The following is a 25101-nucleotide window of genomic DNA, read 5'->3' on the forward strand; positions in this document are numbered from 1 at the left end:
ACGGCAACGGCGGGGCGCGGCTGCGCAGGCGGAGAGCGGAGAAGGGGCGGGCATTGGGAAAAGCCGGTTTCGCGAGGGGGCGCCGCCGGCAGGGCGCTCTCTTTGCAGCCGCGGCTTGGGCTCAGCCCAGATGCTGAAGGATCCGAGGAGCCCGAGGCGCTGGTTTCTTTCTTTCTTTCTATTTCCCTGAGAAACTTTTTTTTAAGTGCCTTTTCTTTCCTCTTTTGACTACGGTAATGTTTTATCTCCTGTTGGTCGATTGCGATTTTTAATTGCTTTTTGCAATATTGTTTTTGTCCCGTAGCAGTTCGGCCCCCGCAATTAAAAAAAGGGGGGGACTGCTAGTTTGCAATCTTAGGGGTTAGAATTTGGGAAGCTGGTCAGTTATAGAGCAACACCCCCCCAACCCCCGCAAATCGGGCTAAATTTAAAATGAACCTGGAACCAATGTAATGGTCGGTTTTGGAACGGCTCGTTAAGCTGTGATCTTGGGCAGTGGGTTGCTCACATGCAACCGGAAAGGACCAGATCTCTCCGCTGATCTCTCACGAACAGCGAGTCCAAAAGAAAGAAGAGGGGGGAACTCCTCGTCTTCACGTATCTGCTGCCCACCTTTTTTCCAGGCTTGACGAATCCTTTCCTGAGATAAATGATGCAGTACAGCAGTGGATCCCAAACTCTTTCGCAAGTTCCCAAAGCTCTTCATTAACAACATTAACATGGGGATCTAATTATTCAGGTTGGATATAAATAGGGCAGTGTTCTCTGTGAACATGTTGATATTTAATGGGCTTTGCTGTTGTTGATAACTCTAGTTATAAGCATGGGTGTAGACAGGATTTTTGTTATGGGGGCAGGACTTTGTTGGGGGCCCAAAAGTTTTGTTAGGGGGCCAGAACCATCGTGATTGGTCAGTCAGTTAAGTATTTCTACTGTTTTACTTGATCTAGGGGGGGCAGCTGCCCCTCCCTGCCCCCTTTGGCTATGGCCATGGTTACAAGTAATTTCGCTGTCAGTCCTGTTGCTAATCATGTTCACCAGTAGGTCTAAGTGCACAAACAGTAGTGAAAATGGGTGGCATTTTTGAAGCTTAGCTGTTAATAGTCTAGGGAACAGGGTCTATCTTCCCCCCCCAGTGATAATTCAGAGTGTGTAGGTTGATCGCCGAAGAATTGATGCTTTTGAATTATGGTGCTGGAGGAGACTCTTGAGAGTCCCATGGACTGCAAGAAGATCAAACCTATCCATTCTGAAGGAAATCAGCCCTGAGTGCTCCCTGGAAGGACAGATCGTGAAGCTGAGGCTCCAATACTTTGGCCACCTCATGAGAAGAGAAGAATCCTTGGAAAAGACCCTGATGTTGGGAAAGATTGAGGGCACTAGGAGAAGGGGACGACAGAGGACGAGATGGTTGGACAGTGTTCTCGAGGCTACGAACATGAGTTTGACCAAACTGCGGGAGGCAGTGCAAGACAGGAGTGCCTGGCGTGCTATGGTCCATGGGGTCACGAAGAGTCGGACACGACTAAATGACTAAACAACAACAACAGGTTGATTGAAAGCTTGTTGCGGAAATTGCTACCTGGGAGAAGAATTTTGGTTGACCACCATTCCGGATCTCTGAGTTCAAAAATTATATTGGTAGTGTTTAGAGGAGGAATTATAACAACCAAGTTATCTGCAATGTTGAACTTGATAAGGTGGTAGATATAGTGAAGTAGGCACCAGTGACATGATTTGAGGTGGTTCTGAACTTATTTCAGCACACAATATTTTTCATATCCTAGTTCCTATTTGCAGCTCCACACTGAATAAGGAGCAGCACACCAAAGTATTATAAACTAGTCTCAGCTAGTTAAAATTGTGTGCATAAAGGGTCCTATAGTGCCAAGGCTGTGATCTTTTACTGAGTTACAAGTATGCAAGGAACTTGCCAACTGGACACCCATACTTTGAATAATGGAGATTTTCATGCTGACAGATGCAGTTATAAGCACAATTATATAAGCTCAGTAGCATATAGCCTTGTACTGAATCTTTTGCAGAATCTGAATTTTCATCTTTAAGTATATTCTGGCTTGTGAATGCCCATGGCTGGAAACAGACCAAGACTTGGTCTGAGCCAGCATGACATAAAACTCAGAAAATAGCAGCGCTTGCTGTGTAAAATGGCATCTTCCCAGCAATAGTAAACGCTGTTTCTGAGCACAGGGAAAATAAATATTTCCATCTGCAAGAAGTGAGAAACCAACATACACGTGGCAGTGAAAAACAAAGGAGGTTTATTCAGAGTATATAAGCATGGGAATAATATGGCCAATCTTTACAAACCTGTGTTTTCCAAACTCTGGTAGGGCAAAATTCTCAATGAGAAAAAAAAGCAAGAAAAGAGGCAAACCAAAATTATGCAAATTAGCAATATTTATTCAGAATTTGATTTTTTTGGCAAAGATTACACCAAGAATAGATTTGTTTACAAACATACAGATTCTCTATTCTTTGGATTAATTATACAAAATAAGCTAAAATCACATGCTTTTCACACACACTTAAATACTGCTACATATCATTACACAGTAGCTTCAAATGTATAATTTCTAAATAACCATCTTTAATATTCTAAAATGATTACAAAAAGAAATCACACATACCTATAAATACATACACAAAACATTAAAATATTGTCTGAATCATTTGAGCATTACAACAATACAAACTAAGTGTTAACATAGTTCTGAGAACAGACTTAGGTAGGGCAATGCATTCATAAAGCATATAAATGAATGATAATTGTTAAAACTGCTGTCACTAGATGAAATCCTTGAGTTACAACTGTAAGATTTCACATGATGAGTTTTATATGTTTAGCTGCCATTTATCCTGCAGTACTGACATAATTACTGTATTCAGAAAGCGCTGTAACTGAACTGAAAAGGAATGTTGGCCTATTTGAGTTTTTCATTGGTAAGAAAAATATTAAGCAACATACTTTTCAATTATATTAGGAGGACAAATCTCATGTAAGAATTTGATTTGAAACGTACTAAGTTAACTCATTGTATACCCGTCAAACTGCTAAATCTGAAAATCTTGCAAAAGCAACCTTTTCAGGGTGCTTAAAAGTGACAGAGTATCTGGATGGATATGGAAATAGATCAGGATCTCTTGACTATTTACAGTATATCAGCAAGGATTTCTGCTTTTCAATAGTAATAACGCCAACGTAAAAGGCTTTTCACTCTTTCAAAATTGGACTGTCAAGAATAAGAAAGCTTTAGAGGAAACGGGGCATAGAATTTTCTGTGAAAAAACAGTGAGTTCAGTACTGAGAATAAATTATGGGGCTGAGCATGTGTTTAAGATGCCCTGTTCCTTAATTCTAGGTGTACATCTCTCAAACTATCCCCATTCCAAACTATTACTGTATCTTGTACTGTATCTTGTATCAAGGATCTTGATGGTCTAGTAAAGTACAGTACATCTCACAAGTCTGGATTCTGCCTTCCTGCGGTGTACAGGGTATTATGTTAAACAGAATGTACTAGACTTGCCAAGGAGGCAAGTCTAGAAGGCACTCATCTCAAATTTTGGGTGCAATATTTTTAAAGAAGCAGATTGAAACAATGCCGTTTTTCTAAGAATTAGATTGCAATAATAAAATCAAAGTTATTTCCCAGACTGCTAGTTTTAGAGAAATGGAAGTACAGGTAGAAAACTCACTTCTTTCAAAACGAAATCCTTAACAAATGTTTCATTTCAGTATCAAAATTGTTAACACCCATTCCTTCACTACTTCTTTCATGCAACTGGCAATGTTAATATACAATCTTGGGAAAGATAAAAAAAAATTGCAGCAAGCACAACTCAGTGACCAAATATGAATACATTTCACTTTTTGAAACCACTGTGAATATTTATTGAGCTCACCAAATGCAAACAGGTATCTTCATTTTGCGTGCAGGTAACATTTTCTATGCTTTAACAAGTCAGTTTTTGAATTGCTCTTGAAGTAAGTTTGTTTACAAGGGTCCAGGAAATGTTGCTGAACAGGTATCTTTTGCAAGATATATGATTCTATGTTATATGTTCAGCAACTGTTTTCTCACAATGGGCTATAGCTACACCTAAGGCTGCAATCCTATACCTGCTTAGCTAGGAGTAAGCCCCATTGAACTCAGTGACCTACTTCTGCGTAGATACTTATAGGCTTGCACTGTAAATATATTTTGTCAAGTAAATAAATTGCTCATCTTTAAAAAAGCATTATTGCCCAAATATATATTGCAATTTTAACTATATGTGTTCACTATTTACTGATAATTGTCTGTATAAACTTTAATCAACTAAAAAAGACCTCTAAAATGGTAAAAAAACAACAACCCAAAACCAACAACTTCAAGATGAAATCCAATGTATATCTGGGATGGTGCTTCACAACCATAAAAAGCTGAGTGTATTTACAAAGCAGGCACAACTTTATACGTGCAATTCAGAAGGAACTGTAAACACAAACATTATATATGTACAGCATTTTTTTAAAAAACAGAGCTTCATTAGATCATATTTAATCGCCATCTTTCCTGACAATGACTGTACAGTTATTCACGAGTACAAAAGCAAAGTGTAGCACAGTATATTTATTGTTATCTGGCAATGGTTCTTATTCATAGGAATGAGAACTTTTGGTTTGCCAAATCTCATTCTTTTCCACAAATATTTCCTTTTTTAGGACACTTGGATATAAATCAGTAACTTTCTACTTGTTATCACTGGATTAGATGTATATTTTATTTCAATTAGAAAATGAAATGTGATTCCTGAGATCGCTTCATCATGTAAAATATTCTGCTTTCTTTGTTTTATAATATTTTCACCAGTTTTAGGAAGATACTCAAATAAGCAAACTCAGAATAAACCTATTGAAATTAACGGACCTAACTTAGTCATGTTCATTAATTACAATGTGTCTACTTGGAGTTGAATACCCGACATAGTATTTTACTTCTGCATATCAAAAGTCAAGATACTAGTGCAAGCAGTGTTGAGAAAGAAAAAGTGAAAGCAAATGTATTTTCTCCTAGGAATGGGATATGCACCCAGATTGCATGACTGAGGAGGTAGAATCTGCAGCCTTGATGGGGCTACAAAAATACAATTAAACTACTGAGGTTTACAGATGACTTGTGTGCCCATCCCACAAATGAATGTGGTTTAAATCAGAATTAGGCAGTGGTAGGCCTTATTGTGTCCACAGCTGGATCCCAACCAGGATCAGGTTTAAGGCACAGTAAGCACAGGTTGAGGATCAAGTCTGCAGCTAGTATAGTAAGGCTGTAATTCCTTATATCAGAAGTCACCCCCCTTTCGCTTGGGACTAAACAAACATGCAGAGCAGTGCTTTTCTTCTAGGAAAAAAATGTGCCGGTACTGCGTACCCTTGTGTATCCCCAGAAAAAAGGCACTGATGCAAAGTATCAGGTTTCCTGGAGGCTAAGCTATGTCACAGCATCAAAGCACAGACCAGAGGATAGTCAAAAAAGAGGGACCCAGCTCGCAGTATACAGCAAAAGTGAACTTAGGTGAGTTAAAGCGAAATAATATATTCCATAAAGATTCATGCTGAAGGATGCAAATCACTGTAAAACATGCAGCTGTTTCCCCCTTAATCAATTTTTCCATGTGAATTCCACTTAAGTAAACTCTAAGGAGGGAGAGTGAGCATGCAAGTAAATTAGGATAAAATAAACTATATATAAAGTTTGTAAAGGTTAATTTCCTGCATAAAGCAAATATTATTCTGACATATGCCAAACTACAAGCAGATGCATAAGTACCGTTTTCAAAAAGCTAAAAGCAGTTTGATTTATTTGCAACTACAAACAGATTTTTTAAACTAGCATCATTAAAGTGTCTCAAATAATTGATGTTACACAGATGATTTGCAGTGCAATCCTATACATGTATATTCAAAAGAAATGGGGCCTTTTCCCAGATATGTGTGTTTAAACTTGAAGTTCTAAGGTTGCAGTGATTGCGATGTTACCCAAAGTAAAAAGAAATCAGCAAAGGAAAAATGCAGACATCATAGTCTGTGCATGGCCCAATATCAATGGGAGCCAAGCTTAATGTTGGCTCCAAAAGAGTAGCCATGAAAATATTGGTATTGGGTACCATCCAGTAAATTGTCTAATATCTGCCACTTGTGAACTACTTCTTTAAAATGTATACCCATTCAAAAGAATAATGGCATGAGGATCCACTTCATCCTTTTTTTCTTTATAGAAACATACAAAGTGATATACACTTTATGCATTAATTTTTATGTTTTAAAGAAAAAATATTGATCAGAAAAATGCAATCTTTGGTTAAGATATAGTATTGCTCATTCATACAGCTAATATTGAATATTCACTATATAAGATGCTTAATCTAGAAAATAGTAGTAGCACAATTTACTCAATGATAGAAGCACAGGCAATGATACTACTATGTAGTTGCTTCCATAGTCAGAACATGGAAGACTCAACACAGTCATATAACATATGAGAAAGCACTCAGTGGGTCATTTGAGCCATATCTTCTTTTGAAAACAAATATTGGCTCAACAACCTCCTAACAAAACAGATGTGTTAAATAAGGGATACTAAGGCCACAAAACTCAGACTTACTGCTTAATAATTGCATTCATTGGAATGTGCCGGATTAAGTAGTTGCAAGGACCATTGTTTCATTCACTGCTTCACAATCTATTTTTACATAAAACTAAAATGTCAGTTTAAGAAACAATAAACCTTGCAGACCCATAAAGCTAGTATACGTTGGATGGACAATGTAAAATGGAAATGCATAAAAATGAGAGGCTATGGATTGGCTTACATAAGCATCATATGCACTGTCCTAAAAAGAATAGTATTCAGAGCAACGTAAACACTTTAAGTACAAACTTTGTCATATATTAGAGTTAGGAAACTTGTCAAAGTAAGGCTCAGGAAACTGACATAAAAGTACAAATTAAAATTACAGTTTAATATGACATAATGGACTTTTCTTGTATTAGACATGTTTGCATAATTAATTTTGTCAGTTCTGTGTAGCTGCATCAGTTATTTATCATTTGCAGCAAATTATTATTGTGCTGTGTCTATCACAGGCCACTGATCATTAACAAAATACAGCATAAATTAAGTGCAGTGACAATTACATGTTTAGTTACTAATTCAGTGACCAGGTATAACAGAGTTCTTCCATGGAGACATGAGTAAGTATAACAAATTTACTTATGCTGTTTAAGGAGTGCTACAGTAAAATATTGTAACTCAGATGATGATTCATACCACAAGGTGTGGATCTCTGCCAAATTTTCAAGAATAGCTGCATTGCCTGCCCTATTCCATTAAAAAAAATAAAACTAAGACAAACCGGTATTAATCAACAGGTTTTTTTAACTTATTGGTTCTAAAGGTATTATCATAATCAAGAACTCCCTACCCCTAAGATCTATTGACTTGCTATCTGAGAACAGTAAACAATACTGAACCTGAGCACAAATTTAATCTTAATCAGAGAAAATCTTCATAGGTTCTACAGAACATTTCTAGTGGATACTTGTGATTTGAGCTCAGATAGCTTTCAAGTGGGAATTCTGAACACTCAAGGGAGAATCAATAGCTTCTCAGACTTGGTGTAGAAGCAAGATTTAAAGCAATCCCATGATTATATTCAAATAACCATGTGTGATTGGTGTGTGCTTTCCTCACTGAATGTCCCTGTACATATAGTGCTTACTGATGAGGGGTCTATCGTGTTACCAAAGGCCAATGCAATATTTGGAAGTTATTTAGATCTTCAGACAGAATTCCAATTCTAATGCCCACACTGTTGTTAACAGTGCTTACCACAAATAAGGTATGAAAATATGCAGATAATGCTTCATATAAAATAGGGATGAATACTTCCAAAGGCACTGCTATACACCCAAAATCCAAGGTGTTTTGTTTTACAGATAACATAGAAGTGAACATGCTCTAATTACTAATATAATTACTAATATAAATTGATAAGTGCCAGTTTTATAAGTTTTCAAACCAGAACATGTTAGGACAGAGCAATCCTAACTGGGCCCAGGGTACAGCAGGGTGGAACAGAGCAGAAGGATCACTGTGACATCTGCATTTGGGCTGGGGGGGGGGCGGGGGAGCAGGGATAGTTGTTTCCAACATTCTTGCTCCACTAGCTCCTTGCTGATGTAGCCGAGAAGCCCAAATCAGGTTCCTTGCCATGAAATGGATCTGCTTTGGATTTAGCAGTTCCATTGCTTGCCCTGTTCCACCCTGCCCATTTTGGGTTCTTATGGCAGTCACTGCCTGTGTTAGCGTTGCTCTGTTGCACTTTCAGTGGGCACAATGGGGGACACTGTGGCAGCAGAGCCCGGTGCCAACTGATCCCACTAGAGAGGGAGCCCATCTTTTACCCCACCAGCAGTACAGATCAAGGGTTAGGATTGCTCTGGGAAAAATGACTGAATTGTGGTTATTGAAAACATTTAACAATTACAATAGGAATCACTTTCAAAATTGTAGAAGGAAAAAGTACAATCTTGTATCTTTCCAGATGATACTTTGGAAAAGGCAGCTTTCAAATCCTGATTGTAATATGCCACTTGTTTGTATTTACAGACTCCTCTTTTTTAGAGTTTAAAGTGCTTTTCATTGTATCTGTGAATAGTCACACAGCCATGGTATGAGACTGGCCTGGGCATTGCTGCTACTCCTGTGATGATGCTGGTGGCAGGATCATAACAAAGAATGGTATCTGTAGCTTCTCCATTTTCTCGCCTCCCACCAAGGATGTAGATTTTGCCATTACACACAGACATGCCACAGTTTTCCTGTTCATCAAATACATGAAGAAAATTGATAATTAAAACATTTATAGCTGTGATTATTAGTATGTTATTCTCATCCTGATGCACCCTAAAATAGATGTGCTAGGCTACAATAAACTATTTCCTCAGTCTGGGCTTGGATTTGAGCAGCATAATAATTTTGTAGCATTTTGTTAATCTTGGCCCAATAGTTGAACATCTGTAGTGGATTCTATCCTTGGCCAACTGTGCTGGGAAAAGGCTAGATAAGTATCAAGTAAGTGATAAGTTTAAGAAAATGGATGCACAGTACTATATAAGAAAAGAGGAATGATGTGAAAACAAAATTAAGATAGATAACTGGCAGCAAATGAGGAAATATGCTGGAACATTTGAAAAGGAGTACAAGCAGAAGAGCTGTGAGTTGTCTTAAATACTAGGTAGAAGAACACTTTGGAAAGAATGGAAAACTACAAAACAACAGACAAAAATGATGTTAGATATTACACAAAACAGATGAGAGGAAAATCAGGAGTAAAAATATAGGATAAGCAGAGGCCGGTACCCTCCGAGTAAGCTTCTTTATGGGTTTTATAAATGTGTTGGCAAAAGTACTGTAGCAAAATGATAAACTGTTTTCTAGTAGTAGGGTTTGTGTAATTCTACTAAGTGTTAGGCCTTCTGTTGTAGGCCAGAGCTTTCCAAACTGTTGCAACACGTTAGTGTGTTGGCTGAAGTTGGCTCCTCCCAGAACCGGAAAGGGGTTAGTTTAACCGCTGGTTTGCTAGTAAAACTGAATTACTGTGTCGCGAAATGATGCATGTCTAAAAAGTGTTTCACCAACATGAAAAGTTTGGAAAGCTAACATGAACACCAGCCTGTTTCATTGCTTCTTAGGGTATAGCCTTTTCATGAGAAAGTTAGCTTTTGTCAGCCTCATTAGATGTGCTTTTATCTGGATCTAACACAATGTGTTTAAAATTTGGATAAATACAATGTACAAAGGAGCAACTTTGCTAGTTCTTTGTTGTTACCTGTCGACTGAATGTATTCTGCACATGCATCCAATAATCTTCAACTGGATCATAACAATAAATTGCCTTTGTGAGCCCTCCCGCAACATAGATGAGATTGTTTAGTGATACAGCTGTTATACATCTCTTTGCAATGGGGATTGTTGCACGGAGTAGCCAAGAATTAGTATCAGGATCGTAAGACTGAACCTGAAAAGTAACAAACACATTTTACTTTCAAAGCTCTTCTAGTCTAACTTGATATCATGGTTTCAGCTTCCCCGAGTTGTTAATACTGATTGAATGATATCTTTAAATGGCTGAGCAAGTCAACTGTGTAATTGCAAATTATCAAAGAACTTTTCATGCCAACCCAATTAGCAAGTGAGACTCTATAAGGACTTCATGTCACAGGGCAAAACATTAGTAATGCAACCGTTTTATATAATAGTAAAATTCTGTTGCTCCGTGGCCAATCACTTTGAAGACAAGCCAGGGCAACCCACAAACAAAAGTGAGGTTTCACCATTCCCGGGGGAATATGAAATATTATCCCATTGCAAAGCATCAAAAATTTCCCCAACACAATAATAAAGGCAGAGGACTCAGCACACATGCATAGTACCTCATGCCACTTATTGACCATTTGTGTTTTGTCAGTCTATCCTGAAGGTAGACTCTCCTCTAAGCTTGGATGGAAGGCAGTAAAACCCCCTCCAGAGATGCCAAGCAAGGCAGTGAGGGCTCTAAAATAACTTCGATGGTTCTGTGCCTATCAGTTTGGCAGTAAAATCGGGCCACCCACAAACAATGTAGCAATTTCTGCAGACATAGGGGACTTGTTAGGTATTATTATTTAACACATTACAAAAAAGAGAAGATAACCTCCACGCCAAACAGCCTGATAAGGACTGCATACTATGAGCTGCCTTGTCTCCAGGAACAATGGAAATACTGGCAGTGAGTGGTGGTTCAAGCCCCTAGCTTACACAAGCCTGGACATAGAGATTAGGGTTGTTGGAATACATATTATAAAGCAAGGTTTTAGGAGATGGGGAATAAAAAACCACATCCCTCCCCACTATAAAGCAATAAAATGCTCAGGAAAGGAAGCCCACCCTGCAAACTGAATACCTTAGCTCTATATAGCACAGCACAGAAAGGCTTTAGGAGGGTGGAGAAATATTAACCCCCTGCCCCCCACAAGTATCTATTTTCCTTTTATGCCTCCTGAAGGCTCCCCACCCAAAACACAGAACAGAACTATGAGGCTTCTGTTTCAGGTTTGCTGGAGCCTAGAACCTAGGTTCCCAACTGGTGGTCCGCGGACCCCCAGGGGTCCGCGAGCTATGCCGGAGGGGTCCGCAACGGGGTCTTCCGGCGAGGCAAGATGGCGGCGGGCACGTTGGCGTGGAGCTCCTAAACTCAACCAACGTGCCAGCGCCGCCAAATCAGCCCCCAAACGGTAAAAAGCAACCCAAACCGCAGCCGCTGCTGCGTTGTTAGCCGAACCCCCCCCCCCCAGCGACCGCACCGGATCGGCGCCGAGGACGCCCGGCCGTGGCCTTGGGGCTTGGGGCAGGCTACATTGCGGAGCGCCGGCGCTCCGGTGGAGAAAGAGAGCCCCCGAGCCTCCGAGCGCGCTGAAGCCCACATCGGAGGGCCCCCGAACGCGCTGCCGCTGCCACCCTCTCCCTCACTGGGACATAGGGAGGAGGGAGAAGAGGCTTTGCTCTGTTGGAAGAGTTCTGTTAGCGTTCTGTCACTGTTATAGTTCTGTCACGGTCCTGTAGCTTGAATCAACGGAATGCGGTGGTGTTTAAATGGATGCAAAGGTTTTTTATAAAGTTTTTTTCTGACTCGGCCCTGCGCCGTAGCTTTTGGAGATCGCCAGACCCAAAGCGCACGCCGCTTCCCCGCCCCCATAGCGCGGCCTCCTTTCTCAAAGCGCCCATTGTCTGCAGCTCACGTCGCACCTGCGACTCAGGAGCCTCTCCAAAGGAGAAGAGAAGCCGACGACACATCTCTCTCTCTCTCCACACACACACAAAGACGCAGGAACAATCAGGACCTCCCCCTCCTCCTCCAGCCACTTCCCTCGTGCCTCCAGCTCCCCCAGTTCCAGCAAATGTTGCCCAGCGAGGAAAGTGACAGCAAACAGGCTGTGTGGGTCAATGGGATGGAGCTTTGATCTGGGTGGGATCAGGTCAGGCCCAAGACATGGAGCCTGATGTAAAATATCCAATTGGAAAAGGAACGCCCATCATACTGTACTAACTAATACGGGCCACAATTCTTTTTTATATATAAAGAGGTCTTGGCAGCCTTTGTTACAGAAATATCACTGTGTGCAATATTTCAGTATTAAAAACATTTTTAAAAAAACCAAATGGAAATGGATATTACTCCCCCCAAAAAACAAGCATTTTGCCCATTGTGAAACATGATACATACCTTTACAGCAGATTCAAAACACGAACCCCCACCCCCCAAAAAATTATGGGAGCTCTAGTTTACCCATAGCAGAGCTACAATTTCCCAGCATCCTTAACAAATTACAATTCCCAGGATTCCTTGGGGCGATGTGCCAACGGACCACCTTAATATTGCTGACGGTCTTGGGGGAACACTTAGTAAATTTTATTGCAGTTGTAGAAATTGTGATATGCTGTATAATTCCTTAATTGTATTTTTCTTTGCTTCTTTTACTTCCATAGTATTCAAAGTGTAATACAATAAAATGCAATATTATAATTAATTGTTGTGGTTGGCATCCATTTGTATCAAGAGGCAATGGAGTGTGCCTCTGCACCAAAGTGACCTCCCTGGGGGTCACTTTGTGTATATGGAGGTCCTGGGCTGCAAAATTATAAGACACCCCCTTTTCAGCCTCGCTGATGTGGTCCAAAGGAAAGCCGAGCAATACATTTGGCACCAGTTGGGCTGCAGGAGTTGCCAGAAGGAAGTGTGCAAGACACTCAGGGAGTCCACTCTGGATTTGTGTAGACTTGCAAAAGATACTTAAAGAAGTAGTTCAAATCATCAACTACATTAAAACTCGACCTCTGCAATCCAGATTATTTTCTTTGTTGTGTAAACAGATCGGCAGTGAGCATGAGCAACTTCTTATTCATACGGAAGTAAGATGGCTTTCTCGAGGTAGGATCTTGTCAAGATTTTTTGAACTTAGAGACGAGGTTCGTCTCTTCCTTCTTGACACAAAGTACGCGGATTTTCTCACTAACTTCTCTTGGCTTTGCTCAGTTGCGTACTTAGCTGATGTGTTTGAACACTTGAATGTGTTAAACTTGAGTTTACAAGGAAAAAATGTAAACATGTTCAAAGTTGAGGATAAGATTAGTGCTATGGTCAAAAAGTGTCAGATCTGGGCGTCAAGGATAGAAAACAAGTAACTAACTAACTTTTCTACTTTAAAACAATTCTTGGAGCCATCAGAGGAGAGTTTGCCTGACCAGATCAAGATCAATGTAGCCGAGCATCTACGCAGCCTAGCCACCACTTTTAGAGAGTATTTCCCTGAACCTGACCCTGACGACAGATGGATTCGAAATCCCTTCAGCTGTGAAGAAATACACAAAAAAAGAAGAGCAAGATCAACTTGTGGATCTGTCCAGCTGTGGTACGATGAAAAACATTTTCATCAGTGATAAAATTACAGACTTCTGGGCATCAGCACGCAAGGAGTACAAGAAACTTGGAGAAAAAAGATCCTTCCATTTGCAACCACATATCGGTGTGAGCAAGCATTTTCTTCCATGTGTTTCATGAAAAACAAATATAGGAATCGGCTCGACATGCAGTCGGATTTCAGAGTGAAAGTTTCAAGTTTGGAACCTAATATTTCAGAAATAATGGACTCAAAGGACAGATTTAACTCATCTCATTAAGAACTGAAAATTTAAACTAACTGGAGTACTCTGTTGTAACTAAAAAGACTTAATTTGGCTCTCACTTTTTAATTTTAGGATTAGGAATTAATGGGGGTCCTTGTCACAATAGCGGCTCGATGAGGGGTCCTCGAGAAAATTTTGTTGGGAACCCCTGGCCTAGAACAGGAGTTGGGAATATCTTGCAACATGTTATGGTAGGTTCTCGCTGGTTTTTAATTACTAGTAATTTTTATATATTATTCATTTTGAATGTTACTAAAATAGAGAAAAGAAAGTGAATACAATTACCCAACCTTATCAGAGCATGTGTTGTCATCAGGACCTCCACCTATCACAAACAGTTTGCCCACGCAGCTGGTAACTGCTGGAGAACTCACTGCTTCTTTAAGAGATGCTACCTCTGTCCATCGATTGGAAAATGAGTCATAACATTCTACGCTGCTCAGTCGGCTTTGTCCGTCGTATCCTCCAACCACATATACCTTTAAAAGTAAAAAGAGAATGTTGCCAGAATATGCTTATTGCCTGGCTACTTTAGCAAACCAAAATGTGGCATTACACAAAGCCTCAATGTTTTCATTTGTGACCTGTTGAGTTGTGAAAATGTATTTATGTATTTTAGGACCAATCCCTCCCCCCCTGCAGTTTAAGAAAAGGAAGTTAATGCAGTTACAAATTCACACACACCAAAAAGCATGGATATTGGAAATTAAGACTCCTTCCTTAATTTCCACACTGTGTGCACTGTAAATATAATATACAATCTCACATATTGTGCATGCTTAAAACTGAGGCTTCCTAAATAAACTATTTTCCTTGGCCATTTTCTTTTATTATTTTTTTACTGGCAAAATGTGTAGTTCTATATAGCACAGACTAAAAATCAGAACTGAGTTGACATCCACTTCAATTTTAAAAGTGGTGCAATTAATTGAGAGAATGCAGTCTGATTTCTAGATATGTGATGTTCATTTCAACCATGTTATTAGAAAATAACAAATATCTCTTACTTTACCAAGAAGAACAGCCATCTTATGACGCCACCTCCCTTTATTTAGAGAGGCAACTCTGATCCAAATGTTAAGCTGAGAATTATAAATCCACACATCACGGCTGTTGATTCTTCCACCTCATTTGAAAGAAAAGAAAAGACAGGAATTTGGCTGTTATTAAACAAAGGGTTGGCTCCATTGTGCCCAGTTGTGGACAATGCCATATCATGATAAAAGTATATTTCTGAAAATAAAGTTCACAACAATATATGAAAACACTTCCTAGAATTCTTTTCTACTGAGCAATTAAAGCAATACCTCTTTCCACCAATGTACTTTTTTCTGGAGTAGTTTACACTTTGGATGCTGTTTACCTAGCTGGGGAAAACTTGTGCTTAGTGGTAAAGTGCATTTCACATATAACTTAGCTGTGGTGATGTAAGTCACCTCTTCGAATGCTATCCAAAAGTGGGTGCCTAAGTAATTTGTGCATTCACTTTTCAGTGCTTCTGACAATGTGCAAAAGTAGCACTAAGTCCACCTCTCCATTTCCCACAATACTTCCATAAACTGATGATAATAGTATTCTCACTACAGTGCTTGTTTGTGTAATATAAATTGTTTACCTGAAACGAGGATGTCATTCCTCAAAGCACAAACTGCATACTCAGACTTTGTAAATTCTGGTAATTTAGCCAGTGATTTCCACTCTCCTGTCATGGGGTCGTAACATTCTGTATAGGGCAAATTAAATCCCCCAACTCTTTCACAGCCCCCAACAACAACTATCACTTCAGAATAGCCAGTTGACCTAGAAACAAAAAAACCAAAGTAGTTTATTGAAAAACCTAATAAATAAACCAGAATCTGAAGAAAACATGAAAAACAAAAGTCAATTTATCTGTCCTTAATTTATTCAAAGTAGTAAATACTTTTTTGTATTCTTAGAACATAAATATATATTTTTAATTTCCAAAATAAATAAATCCACAAGTTTACTAAAACAAAGTTGTGGCACCTTAAAGACTAACCAATCCACTGGTACTAGGCTTTAATGGACCAGAGTTCACATGAAGCAGGAAAAGTTATCCCTAGTCTATAGGCACGTACTATAGAAATTCAGACATGCTTAAAAAGCTGCAATTCGAAGCCAATTACTTGCAGAGAAGCCCCACTGGACTTAATTCTGAGTAGGCATAAGAAGCTGCCTTGCACTGACTGAGACCAGTCTATCTAATTTAGTACAGTGGAACCTTGGTTGTCAAATGGCTTAGTTGACGAACAAATCGGCTCCCAAATGCCGAAAATGTGTCCCGGCGTTCGAACATTTTTTGGAAGCCGAACGTCTGATGTGGCTTCTGCTTGAGTGCAGGAAGCTCCTGCAGCCAATTGGAAACAGCACCTTGGTTTTGAGGAGTTGAATGGACTTATGGAACTGATTAAGTTCGAGAACCAAGGTTTCACTGTACAGTGGTACCTCGGTTTGCGACCGCAATCAGTTCCGCGGAGCCGGGCGTGCCCCGAATCGGTCGCTTGCTGAAGGCACGCTTCTGCGCGTGCACGAAGCGCTGATAGAGCGTTTCTGCGTGTGCGCGCGCTGCGCAGATCACTTCTGCGCATCCGAGCGCTGCGGAACCCGGATGTAAACACTTCTGGGTCCACGGTGGTCGGAAACCAAAGCGGTCGCAAACCGAGGTTTGTGTGCAGGACTGTACTGCACTATCTGTACTGAATGGCAGCAGCACTCCGGTGTTTAGAGCAGGGGTCTCTTCCAGCCCTACCTGGCGACTGGACCCAGGACCTTCTAAATACAAAGCAGATGTTCTACCATTGAGCCCTCCCCAAATCCCAACATGGTTAGGATTGCCCTGTAAGTCACATTTTCAGGGGGGTGTCATGTTTCTCTGTTTCAGTAAAAAAAACAACTAGCCTTCAGAAACTTTCAAGACATAACAACTGAAGTAACTGAAATATAAAGCACTCAAATGTGTTTAACATTTCTTGTGTGGTAGTGATGTACTCCCTCCCGCACATTCTGTCTCATGTTGTTCCTTAATTTTTCAACACAAAGAAGCCTAAAGATAAAAAGCAAATCACATCTTTACTGAGGTAATACAAAATACAGTATGTTATCTGGTCAATTGGTTAAATGTTTTTTAATAGACTGAATGTTTCAAATAAAAGCTATCAGTATAATGAAGAATTTATTCAGGAATGTAACAACAACAAAAATCAACCCAGCCCTCTCACCTCCGTGGCCTAGTTCTTGGGGACATCATTTCGTTTCCAAGTACGTGGTATCGTCTTGCTTCATGCAGCAGCTGATAGCAGTCAGGGGAGTTTTGGATCAACTGGTCGACTTCCACTGTCTGAACAAAGTAGTTGGGGTGTAACAAGGGCAATCTTACATGTGTGAGAATTTCCTGTAGCACTGAGCGTCTGAGTTCAACAGCCCGATAAACCCAGCGCATAACGGCTTCAAAAACCATTTCTTCTTTACCAATTACCAGTTCATCGCTGCAAATATAATCAATGAGTTCATCTTTTCCAAGTTCAAGAAATTCTTCATGCTGGGCCACATCCTCAAAATTCTGCAGTGCAAAATTTCTGCATTTGGTAAAGAGTGTTTTCAGTGAATGTGTATCGGCAAAACGCTGGATTCCTAGGCAGTTGCAAGGATCCAGTTGCTCTTCCAGGAACTTAGCGCAAGCATCACGCAGAACACTTATCTGGAAGAGACTTGATGTTTCAAAGAGGTATTGCACATTATCTGTTGTGATTTTAACCTTGCCTGTATATACATATTGTAAAAAACAATCCATGGCTTCTGCAAAAATTCCATTGATTTCTACCAACATCTCCCTGCTTTCTCGGTGATCGTTGCAAAACATAGCTCGGAAGTAGCTGCTGCATGCTGAAAGAACAGCTCGATGACAAGGAAATTCCCTGCCTTCAACACAGATTATTACATCTGTGAACAAGCGGCTGTCACGAAATTCATTGAAAATTTGCAGTATGCTTTCAGCATGGGATGAGCCAGAAGAGAAATCAAAGAACTCGTGGCCCGATAAAGACTTTGGGTCCATTTCAAAAACTTTACGCTTCGTGACCGGGGATTCCTGAGCTCGGCTCTCCCCTCTGTTCAATCTGCGTCCCAACATTATTAGTACCATTGTTATATCAACTCTTTATAATACCATGGAGAAAATACTGATGAGTGTCGTCTTTTGGGTGCTAAAGAGAAAAAATAATTCCAAAGCATTAGTTCAAATTGCAAATGCCATCAATTACATTATGATAGTAACTAGGTTTGGTTCTCTAAACATCCGGCTCCAAGATGGTCGTGCATATAACATCACTGAGTCACACACGCTGCATGGACATTTGCATGCCCTTATGAGTGAAGTGCCACCCAGATACCAGCCGTGCTCATGTTTCATACTGAACTTTTCAGTCCTATACCATGAAGGACCTTGAAGGAGAAAGGGGCTAAAGCTTCACCAACCACTACGCTTGCTGACTGCAACCTCATTCCCACAACCATCAAAGCATAGTCAAGGGAAAGAGCACTCTTAGCCCACCAAGGGAGGTTAGGAATCTCTTTGAAGAGCATCTGCACATTTTGTTTCAGAGCTTTCTTTCTAGGAGGGCCAGAGACTGCTTTTAAAATGTAAGCTTAGAATCTGGGGCCCCTATGGCTGAATATTCAATATCCTGGGAGAACATAATGCAATAAAGATGCTTGAGGCCCCAGAGAAAACCCCAGCACACCTGAAAAACCCATTAAGCAGCTTGACCAGCCAAGTTACTTGAATACTTCACCTGGGGCTTTAGATAACCTCCTACATCATACCATGGATCCAGTCTCTTCCCCTTCATCCACCAAGAACTAAGATGAACACAGACCCAGTGTAAGATACAGAATCAGTGGAGGAGTGTTTGCTTGGCTGCAAGTAGACTTGATCATAACTCTAGTTGGGAGGATGAGGTAACAGGTGTATACGACAAAAGGGAGGATCTGGCTGTATTTGTATTAACCCTTTTGGTCCCTGAAAACACCTGCATCTCTCTTGGGCAGCCTTATTTTTAGCTCCTACCTTCCTTGTCTTGGCTTTTACTTGTCTACAGTCAAAACTTTGCTTAAAAAAATAAAGGATGATATCCAACTAACTGCTTCTAAAATTTACACTTGTAAAACCAAATCCCTCTCCCCAAATCTGTTCTGGGTTTTCTTCTACCCCCGGAGCAAATTTAGGAAGAGAGTGGAGCAAACATCAGGAGTTCTGTTGCACAAGCATAAGTTAGTTGGATACCACCCTAATTTTTCAGTTGCCTGTGGAACATAAATAAAGAGATAACCTAAATCATGGGGCATGGAGTTCCACATACAAGATGCCACCACAGAAATAGGCAATAGCATGTGCAAGTGGGACATAACAGCCAAACATAACTAATGGGGAAATTCATGTAAGAGGAGAAAGTCATTCAAGTAGCTTGGTCTTAAGCTATTTAGGGCCTTAATAGGTTTCAAGCAACACCTTGAGTTGCATTTGGAACTGAGGTTGAAGCTAGTGCACCTGATATAATGAAAGGTTTACATGATTCTGCTCACCTTGCCCCTGTCAAGATTTTAAGTAGCAGCATTCTGCACCAATTTAAGTTTCTGAGTAGTTTTCAAGGGCAGCTCCACACAGAGCATGTTATAGTACTTCAGTCGAGATGTAACTAGTGCACACGGGACCAAGGCCAGGTCTGGCTGTGCCAAGAATGAGCGCAACTGGTGCACCAACTGAAACTGGGCAAAAGCATTTGTCATGAGATCAACTGTGCAAATGAATCCTTAATTTAAAATGCCATGACCTAAGGGAAAATAAAGGTGAAAGACCACAGCAATCAAGAAATCAGGCAATTTAAATTTCCCAGGTTAAGTGAGATTATTACTGCATCAATGACTAGAGGTCCGTCATTATTGGAAGATTACGAAATGGAGAAGAACAAGGGGAAAGATAGAAAGTTTCCTTCCCTCTGCTCTGCCTTATTTCACATTCATTCCTGCGCTTTCTGAATGTATCTAAAATAAAAGTTCTTTTCTCAGCTCAAAACTCATAAAGTATCATTTCAATGTGACCAGGCCATGTGAAATGGAAACAATATGAATATATTAGTTATGCATGCATGCATTATCTCGCACAAATCAACGGACTGAATTTACCAGGTGTGTTTCCTAGAAGCATGACTCTTGCTATTATCTCACTTTAGTCTTGTCTACCTTAGATAAATATACCGTACATAAGTTTCTAGCATTTAAGCTGTCTCTTTTATTTAAATATCACTTACAATTTCATTGCTTTTGCCCAGTTACACCCATATTTAATACTAGACATAAAAAGTCATCTTAAAACCATTTGATTGTTATTCTAGACCTTAAATAACTTTAATATGTGATTCAGAGACTCAATAGTTAAGCTATTAACAAAGTGCCTCACATCTACTACATCAATAATCTTTACAACAACCTGGAAGAAGTGTATAGATGGTTTTGTGTGGGGTCATACTCCCCCTGAAGCAGTAGGTTCACAGTTTAGAGTACAGTGGTACCTCTACTTACGAATGTTTCTACTTACTAATGGAGCTCCGTCCGCCATCTTGGATGCGGTTTAGATAGGATTTTTTTCTACTTACGAATTTTTAGATAGGGTTGCTTCTATTTACAATTTTTTTCTCCCAATGGGATTCGACTTACAATTTTTTTTCAACTTACGAATGTGTGTTCGGAACACATTAAATTCATAAGTAGAGGTACCACTGTATTCTTATATATACAGGTAGCTGTAGTGTATAGGAGTATATTTTTATTTACCGATAGTTCTTCAGTCGTACTTTCTTCTGGAGAAGCAGAGTCTGGCCCTAGTTAAGTTTGTTTCTGAGCTAGTTAGTTCCAAGTGGGATTTCTGTAATGCATTTTCCTTGGGGATACCCTTGAAGACAGTTTGGAAACTCCAATTGGTGCAAAATATGGTTGCAAGTTTCCCCTGGGGTCAATAGACTGGAGCGCATACAGTTCACCTGCCAGTTTTACTGGTTGCCAGTTTGCCTCCAGCCTCAATTTAAGGTACCGGTACTTGTTTTTCTCATTAAATCCCCAAAGTGTCTGGGGCCTAGGGTATTTTTGGGAATCATCTCCTCCCATGTGAACCTCTCCAAGAACTTTATTATATCTCTGTGACTGTTCCTTCTGTCCTCCCATCAACAGACGTGCAGCAGGTGGCGATGAGAAATATGCCCTCTTTTGCTACGGCACCCTAATTTAGGATGACCTCCCAAGAGAGGCACATGTACATTTGTCCTCTTCATCTCCTATTTTTTGGCAGACTTTGAAAACTATCTAGTTCCAGACCTTCTTAGTATAGGGCCACCTTTAAATGTACTTTCATTCTAGGACTGCTTTTTAAATATTCCCGGCTCTTTTACAGTATTTTAGGTTAATAATAACTTTTTTTGTTTTACTGTGACTGTATCTGCCTTTCGTATACTGCACTTTGAAACTGGTGTTGCTGCTGGGGACCACTTTGCATATACGGTAGGTGCCAACACTGGAGGCTGTCTGGTTGGCATTGACTCATGATGGGTCAATTCAGAAGTGGTTCCTTGTTTGTGGAATGCCCCCTCTGTGCAGGAGTGTCTCCCTCCCTCATTGCTGACTTTTAGGAGGAAGTTTAAAAAGTATTCATGTTTACCCAGTCATTTGATGGCTGAAAGCACTGTTCCCAAGAACCCTGAGATCACTGTTGAATGATCTGTGGGTTTTTTTTAAAGTTGTTTTGTTGTGATGTATTTGCTGCCCTGGAGAAAGTGTGAGATAGAGAGTAAATAATAAAATAGATCAGTAATATAGGTAAGTATGATTATTCTCATATTACAGATAGAGGGCTCTGGAGAGAGCATTCAGGTCTTGCTTGTAGGTTTCCCATAATCATATGGCAGACCACTGTGAGAGCAGAGAAGTGAACTAGATGGGACTCTGGCCTGACCTAGCAGGGCTGTTCTTGCACCTTTATGAGAAAAGAATGGTTCACCTAAGGCCATCAAAGTGATTCCAAAAGTAAGTACTTGCTAAAGTAAGGTTTTAGGTCATGGTTTGCAGTTCAGTCTTTTTACTATCTCCTTAGCTCTTTGTAAATACAGTGTATCAGGCAGCTTGACCTTTCCTGCCAACAGTTCTGAGTAGGTGAGACTGCATTGTAACTTATGCTGTTATAATTTTTTTCTTATAATTAACCTGAGATCAGGTAAAATAGCAGAAACAGGACACTGATATTGACTTCCTTAAGACCCAATATGCCTAACTGTATTTCCTTGTGTTCACCTAATGTTACCTATGTATCTCCCTCACTTCACCTTATTCTGCTCCCTGTGTGCCCCACCACCCCAGGGCTGAAATCTGAGAATGTAAATACTACCAGGAAATCTTAACGTTCCATAAAATGTTCTCTTTGGACAGATACGATCAACTAATAATTCTGCTTAACTCGCCAGTGAAATGTATGTCAGTCAACATTATGATGCTACTTATTAGCCAGTTGCAAATGTTCACCTCGTTTCCTTTCCAGATAATTCCCTTACTTAAAACATGTTGTTGTTGTTGTTTTTAAAAAGACAGCAGAGCCAAAGTACCTGGCAACATTTTCCTCTTTCCTTTCCAGATCATCTCGAAATTACACAAGTCTCCTTCCACCCTTTACAAGGACGGGGGGGGGGGGGCTGTGTTTTGTTTGGTCTGCAAAAATAAATGTCACTATGACTAACACTCGTCATTCTTCTGGGGTTTCATTATTTCCCATTGTACTGAAGAGAGGTATGATTTGCTGCGAGACTCGCTGTGGCATCAACGGGCCCTATGAAGAACATGTAAAGAGCCCAGCACTAACTGAGCAGGAGGAAAGGTGTTCATTTGACTTAAGTCACATTCGAAGTGTGTTATATGAGAAATAAAACTCCGGGTAAAAGCAGGCGCGTGACTGAAAGGCAGGCGTCACTTTAAAGCACTTGAGGCAAAATAACGGCCTTCTCGCGTCAACCTGCAGTGAGCGTCCGGTTCGAGCCGTTATACAAGCGGCCTCGGCTCGAACCCGAGCGACGCCTCGGCCCGGCGCGCGCTCGAACACATCCTCCAGTTCACCTTCACCCTGAACAGCCCTGGAAGACAAGCCTCGCCCCCCGCATTTTATGTCCAATTAGAGAGCGCGACTCTCCCACCGCTCCCCCCCTTCTCTCCGGCTGGTGCGGCGATCCAATCACTCCTCCAGCTGTCCCGAAGAAGGGAGCGGAGAACCAACCATAACGCGCTAAGGGATGGTCACCCGGACCCGATTACTGTATATTTTGGGCCTCAGGCGACTCCGCCTCCCGACGCTTCTTCGCGGTTCGGGTCTAAGCCAAAGCGTCGGAGCAGCATTTCCACTTCCTCACAAAGGCCTGCGTGTTCCAACGGCTCCTTGCGAGGCCTCCCTCCTCCCCCCTCCTGAAAAAGTGGTCTGGTCCAGAGGAACTTGCAGCCAACGCAGCCTCTTTGCCAAGTACCTCAAGGGCGGGGGGGGGGGGAGCGGAGCTCCAGTGACTAGGATTCACCCCAACGGGAATACGATGCGCAAGCGAAGACGGAGTGCACGAACCAGCCTATTCGCATAAGCATAAAACAGCCACCAAATTTAGACCAGGGTGACCGTCCATATCAAAACGCAGGAACATTGTTAAAAAAAAAGAGAGAGAGGAGGGGGGAGGAATGGAACACTTTCCAGATGCTCGCGAGATTGATCCAGATCTGTCAACATTCTCTGACCAATCCAGCTTTCTAGTGCCGGCCTGAAACACAAGTGCCTGGCCAATCTACGGAGTAGATGTCCAACTGGGTGGACTGTTTAGAGGAAAGAGGAAAAAGTAGGGAGAGAAAAAAATTCTTTATCGAGTTCCACTCGTAATCCTTGGGTGTCGAAGCACGAAACCTTAATATAACAAGAGGCCTGACAACTTTACCATTCGAAATCAAGAACTTGCAGTATTGCTCCCCTCCCTCGCCCAATGGCAGTGCAAATCCGGAATTTACGTGTCCTTAAGTACCTTAAGTACCTTAAGTACCTTAAGTCCTGCCAACCTAGCAGTTCGAAAGCACGTCAAAATGCAAGTAGATAAATAGGTACCGCTACAGCGGGAAGGTAAACGGCGTTTCCGTGTGCTGCTCTGGTTTGCCAGAAGCGGCTTTGTCATGCTGGCCACATGACCTGGAAGCTATACGCCGGCTCCCTCGGCCAATAATGCGAGATGAGCGCGCAACCCCAGAGTCGGTCACGACTGGACCTAATGGTCAGGGGTCCCTTTACCTTTAAGTACCGACCTAGGAAAGAGGCGAACTCTCTCTCTCCCCCCCCCCCCGCCAGTCGCCACGCACATTGTTTTCCACCTCCAGCTGAACTCTACTTCCTTTCTCTGCGCACGAACAAGGCGCTCGACAGTATTAACGGCGTTGTGCTTCGCTGCGTGTTTAATACTAGCCAGGAGGGGGAAAATGGAAATTGCGCCAGGGCAACTTATCTCTGCCCTGCCAACATAACAACGGCTAGACATTGCAATATCAACGGGATTTTCTCTCCCTTGCAAACCTGACACAACTGATCTAAAAACAGAACACCATAGCAGAATCCAGACGCAATTTAATCTTCGCTGAAATTCATTTCATACGAAGTTTCCTAGAAAAGCCGGACTGGGGTGGGGTGAAAACATAAATGTTAAGGGAGGACATATTTTCTGTTTGTAATTATTACTGTACGGGAGTTACCACGAGCCTTGCATTCGAACCCATTACAATTGTAGGTATTATTATGGTTGTGCGCCTCTTGATGCTGCTTTTCGAAAGGAAATAACTCCTGCGCCGGCCACCTGACCCCAATTATACTTTTGGCCTCCTGAGTTTAGCCAAGCCATTTACCTGTCAATCACAGTTTTCTGCCGATCAGAAGGAGCCGCACAACGGCTCCGCGTCTCCTCCGCTCTCGCGCTCTCTCTTTTTGTCTGCTTCAAGTTCGAGCTCAACTCAAAACAAAGGAGACCCCGAAACATGTGACCTCCCAGAGCCAAAACACATGATGTCACGGATGTGCCGGCCAATGAGAGGCGGGCCGGCTGCAAACGTTCTTGGGAGATGTAGTTCACGGTTTGCGATGCAATGCCGCGTTGCACCAGAGGCGCAGAGCTGAGCACTTTCTTCCTCTTGCCTTCAGTGCTACCGTAGGTCTGCATTTACTGTACCGTACTCTTGCTTTGCTAGG

General features: G+C 41.2%; 1 protein-coding gene across 2 annotated transcripts; it reads right to left on the bottom strand.

The window, feature by feature from the left end:
- Window positions 1-2403: 2403 nt before the first annotated feature.
- KLHL24 (kelch like family member 24) lies at window positions 2404-24898 on the bottom strand. 2 transcript variants are annotated; one of them, XM_088670723.1, is made up of 8 exons: window positions 24762-24875; window positions 19392-19574; window positions 17030-18013; window positions 15406-15590; window positions 14798-14916; window positions 14081-14269; window positions 9898-10086; window positions 2404-8887 (listed from the first exon to the last, which is right to left on the bottom strand). In XM_088670723.1, the coding sequence occupies exons 3-8, from the start codon at window positions 17950-17952 to the stop codon at window positions 8687-8689; spliced, it is 1806 nt and encodes a 601-aa protein (XP_088526849.1). In that variant the 5' UTR covers window positions 17953-18013; window positions 19392-19574; window positions 24762-24875; the 3' UTR covers window positions 2404-8686. The 2 variants fall into 2 exon arrangements, with proteins under 2 accessions (XP_088526849.1, XP_034989210.1); XM_035133319.3 differs by lacking the exon at window positions 19392-19574 and having other exon boundaries at window positions 24762-24898.
- Window positions 24899-25101: the final 203 nt, after the last annotated feature.

Source organism: Zootoca vivipara, chromosome 5 (genome assembly GCF_965207765.1).
Source record: "Zootoca vivipara chromosome 5, rZooViv2.hap1.1, whole genome shotgun sequence".
NCBI lineage: Eukaryota > Metazoa > Chordata > Lepidosauria > Squamata > Lacertidae > Zootoca > Zootoca vivipara.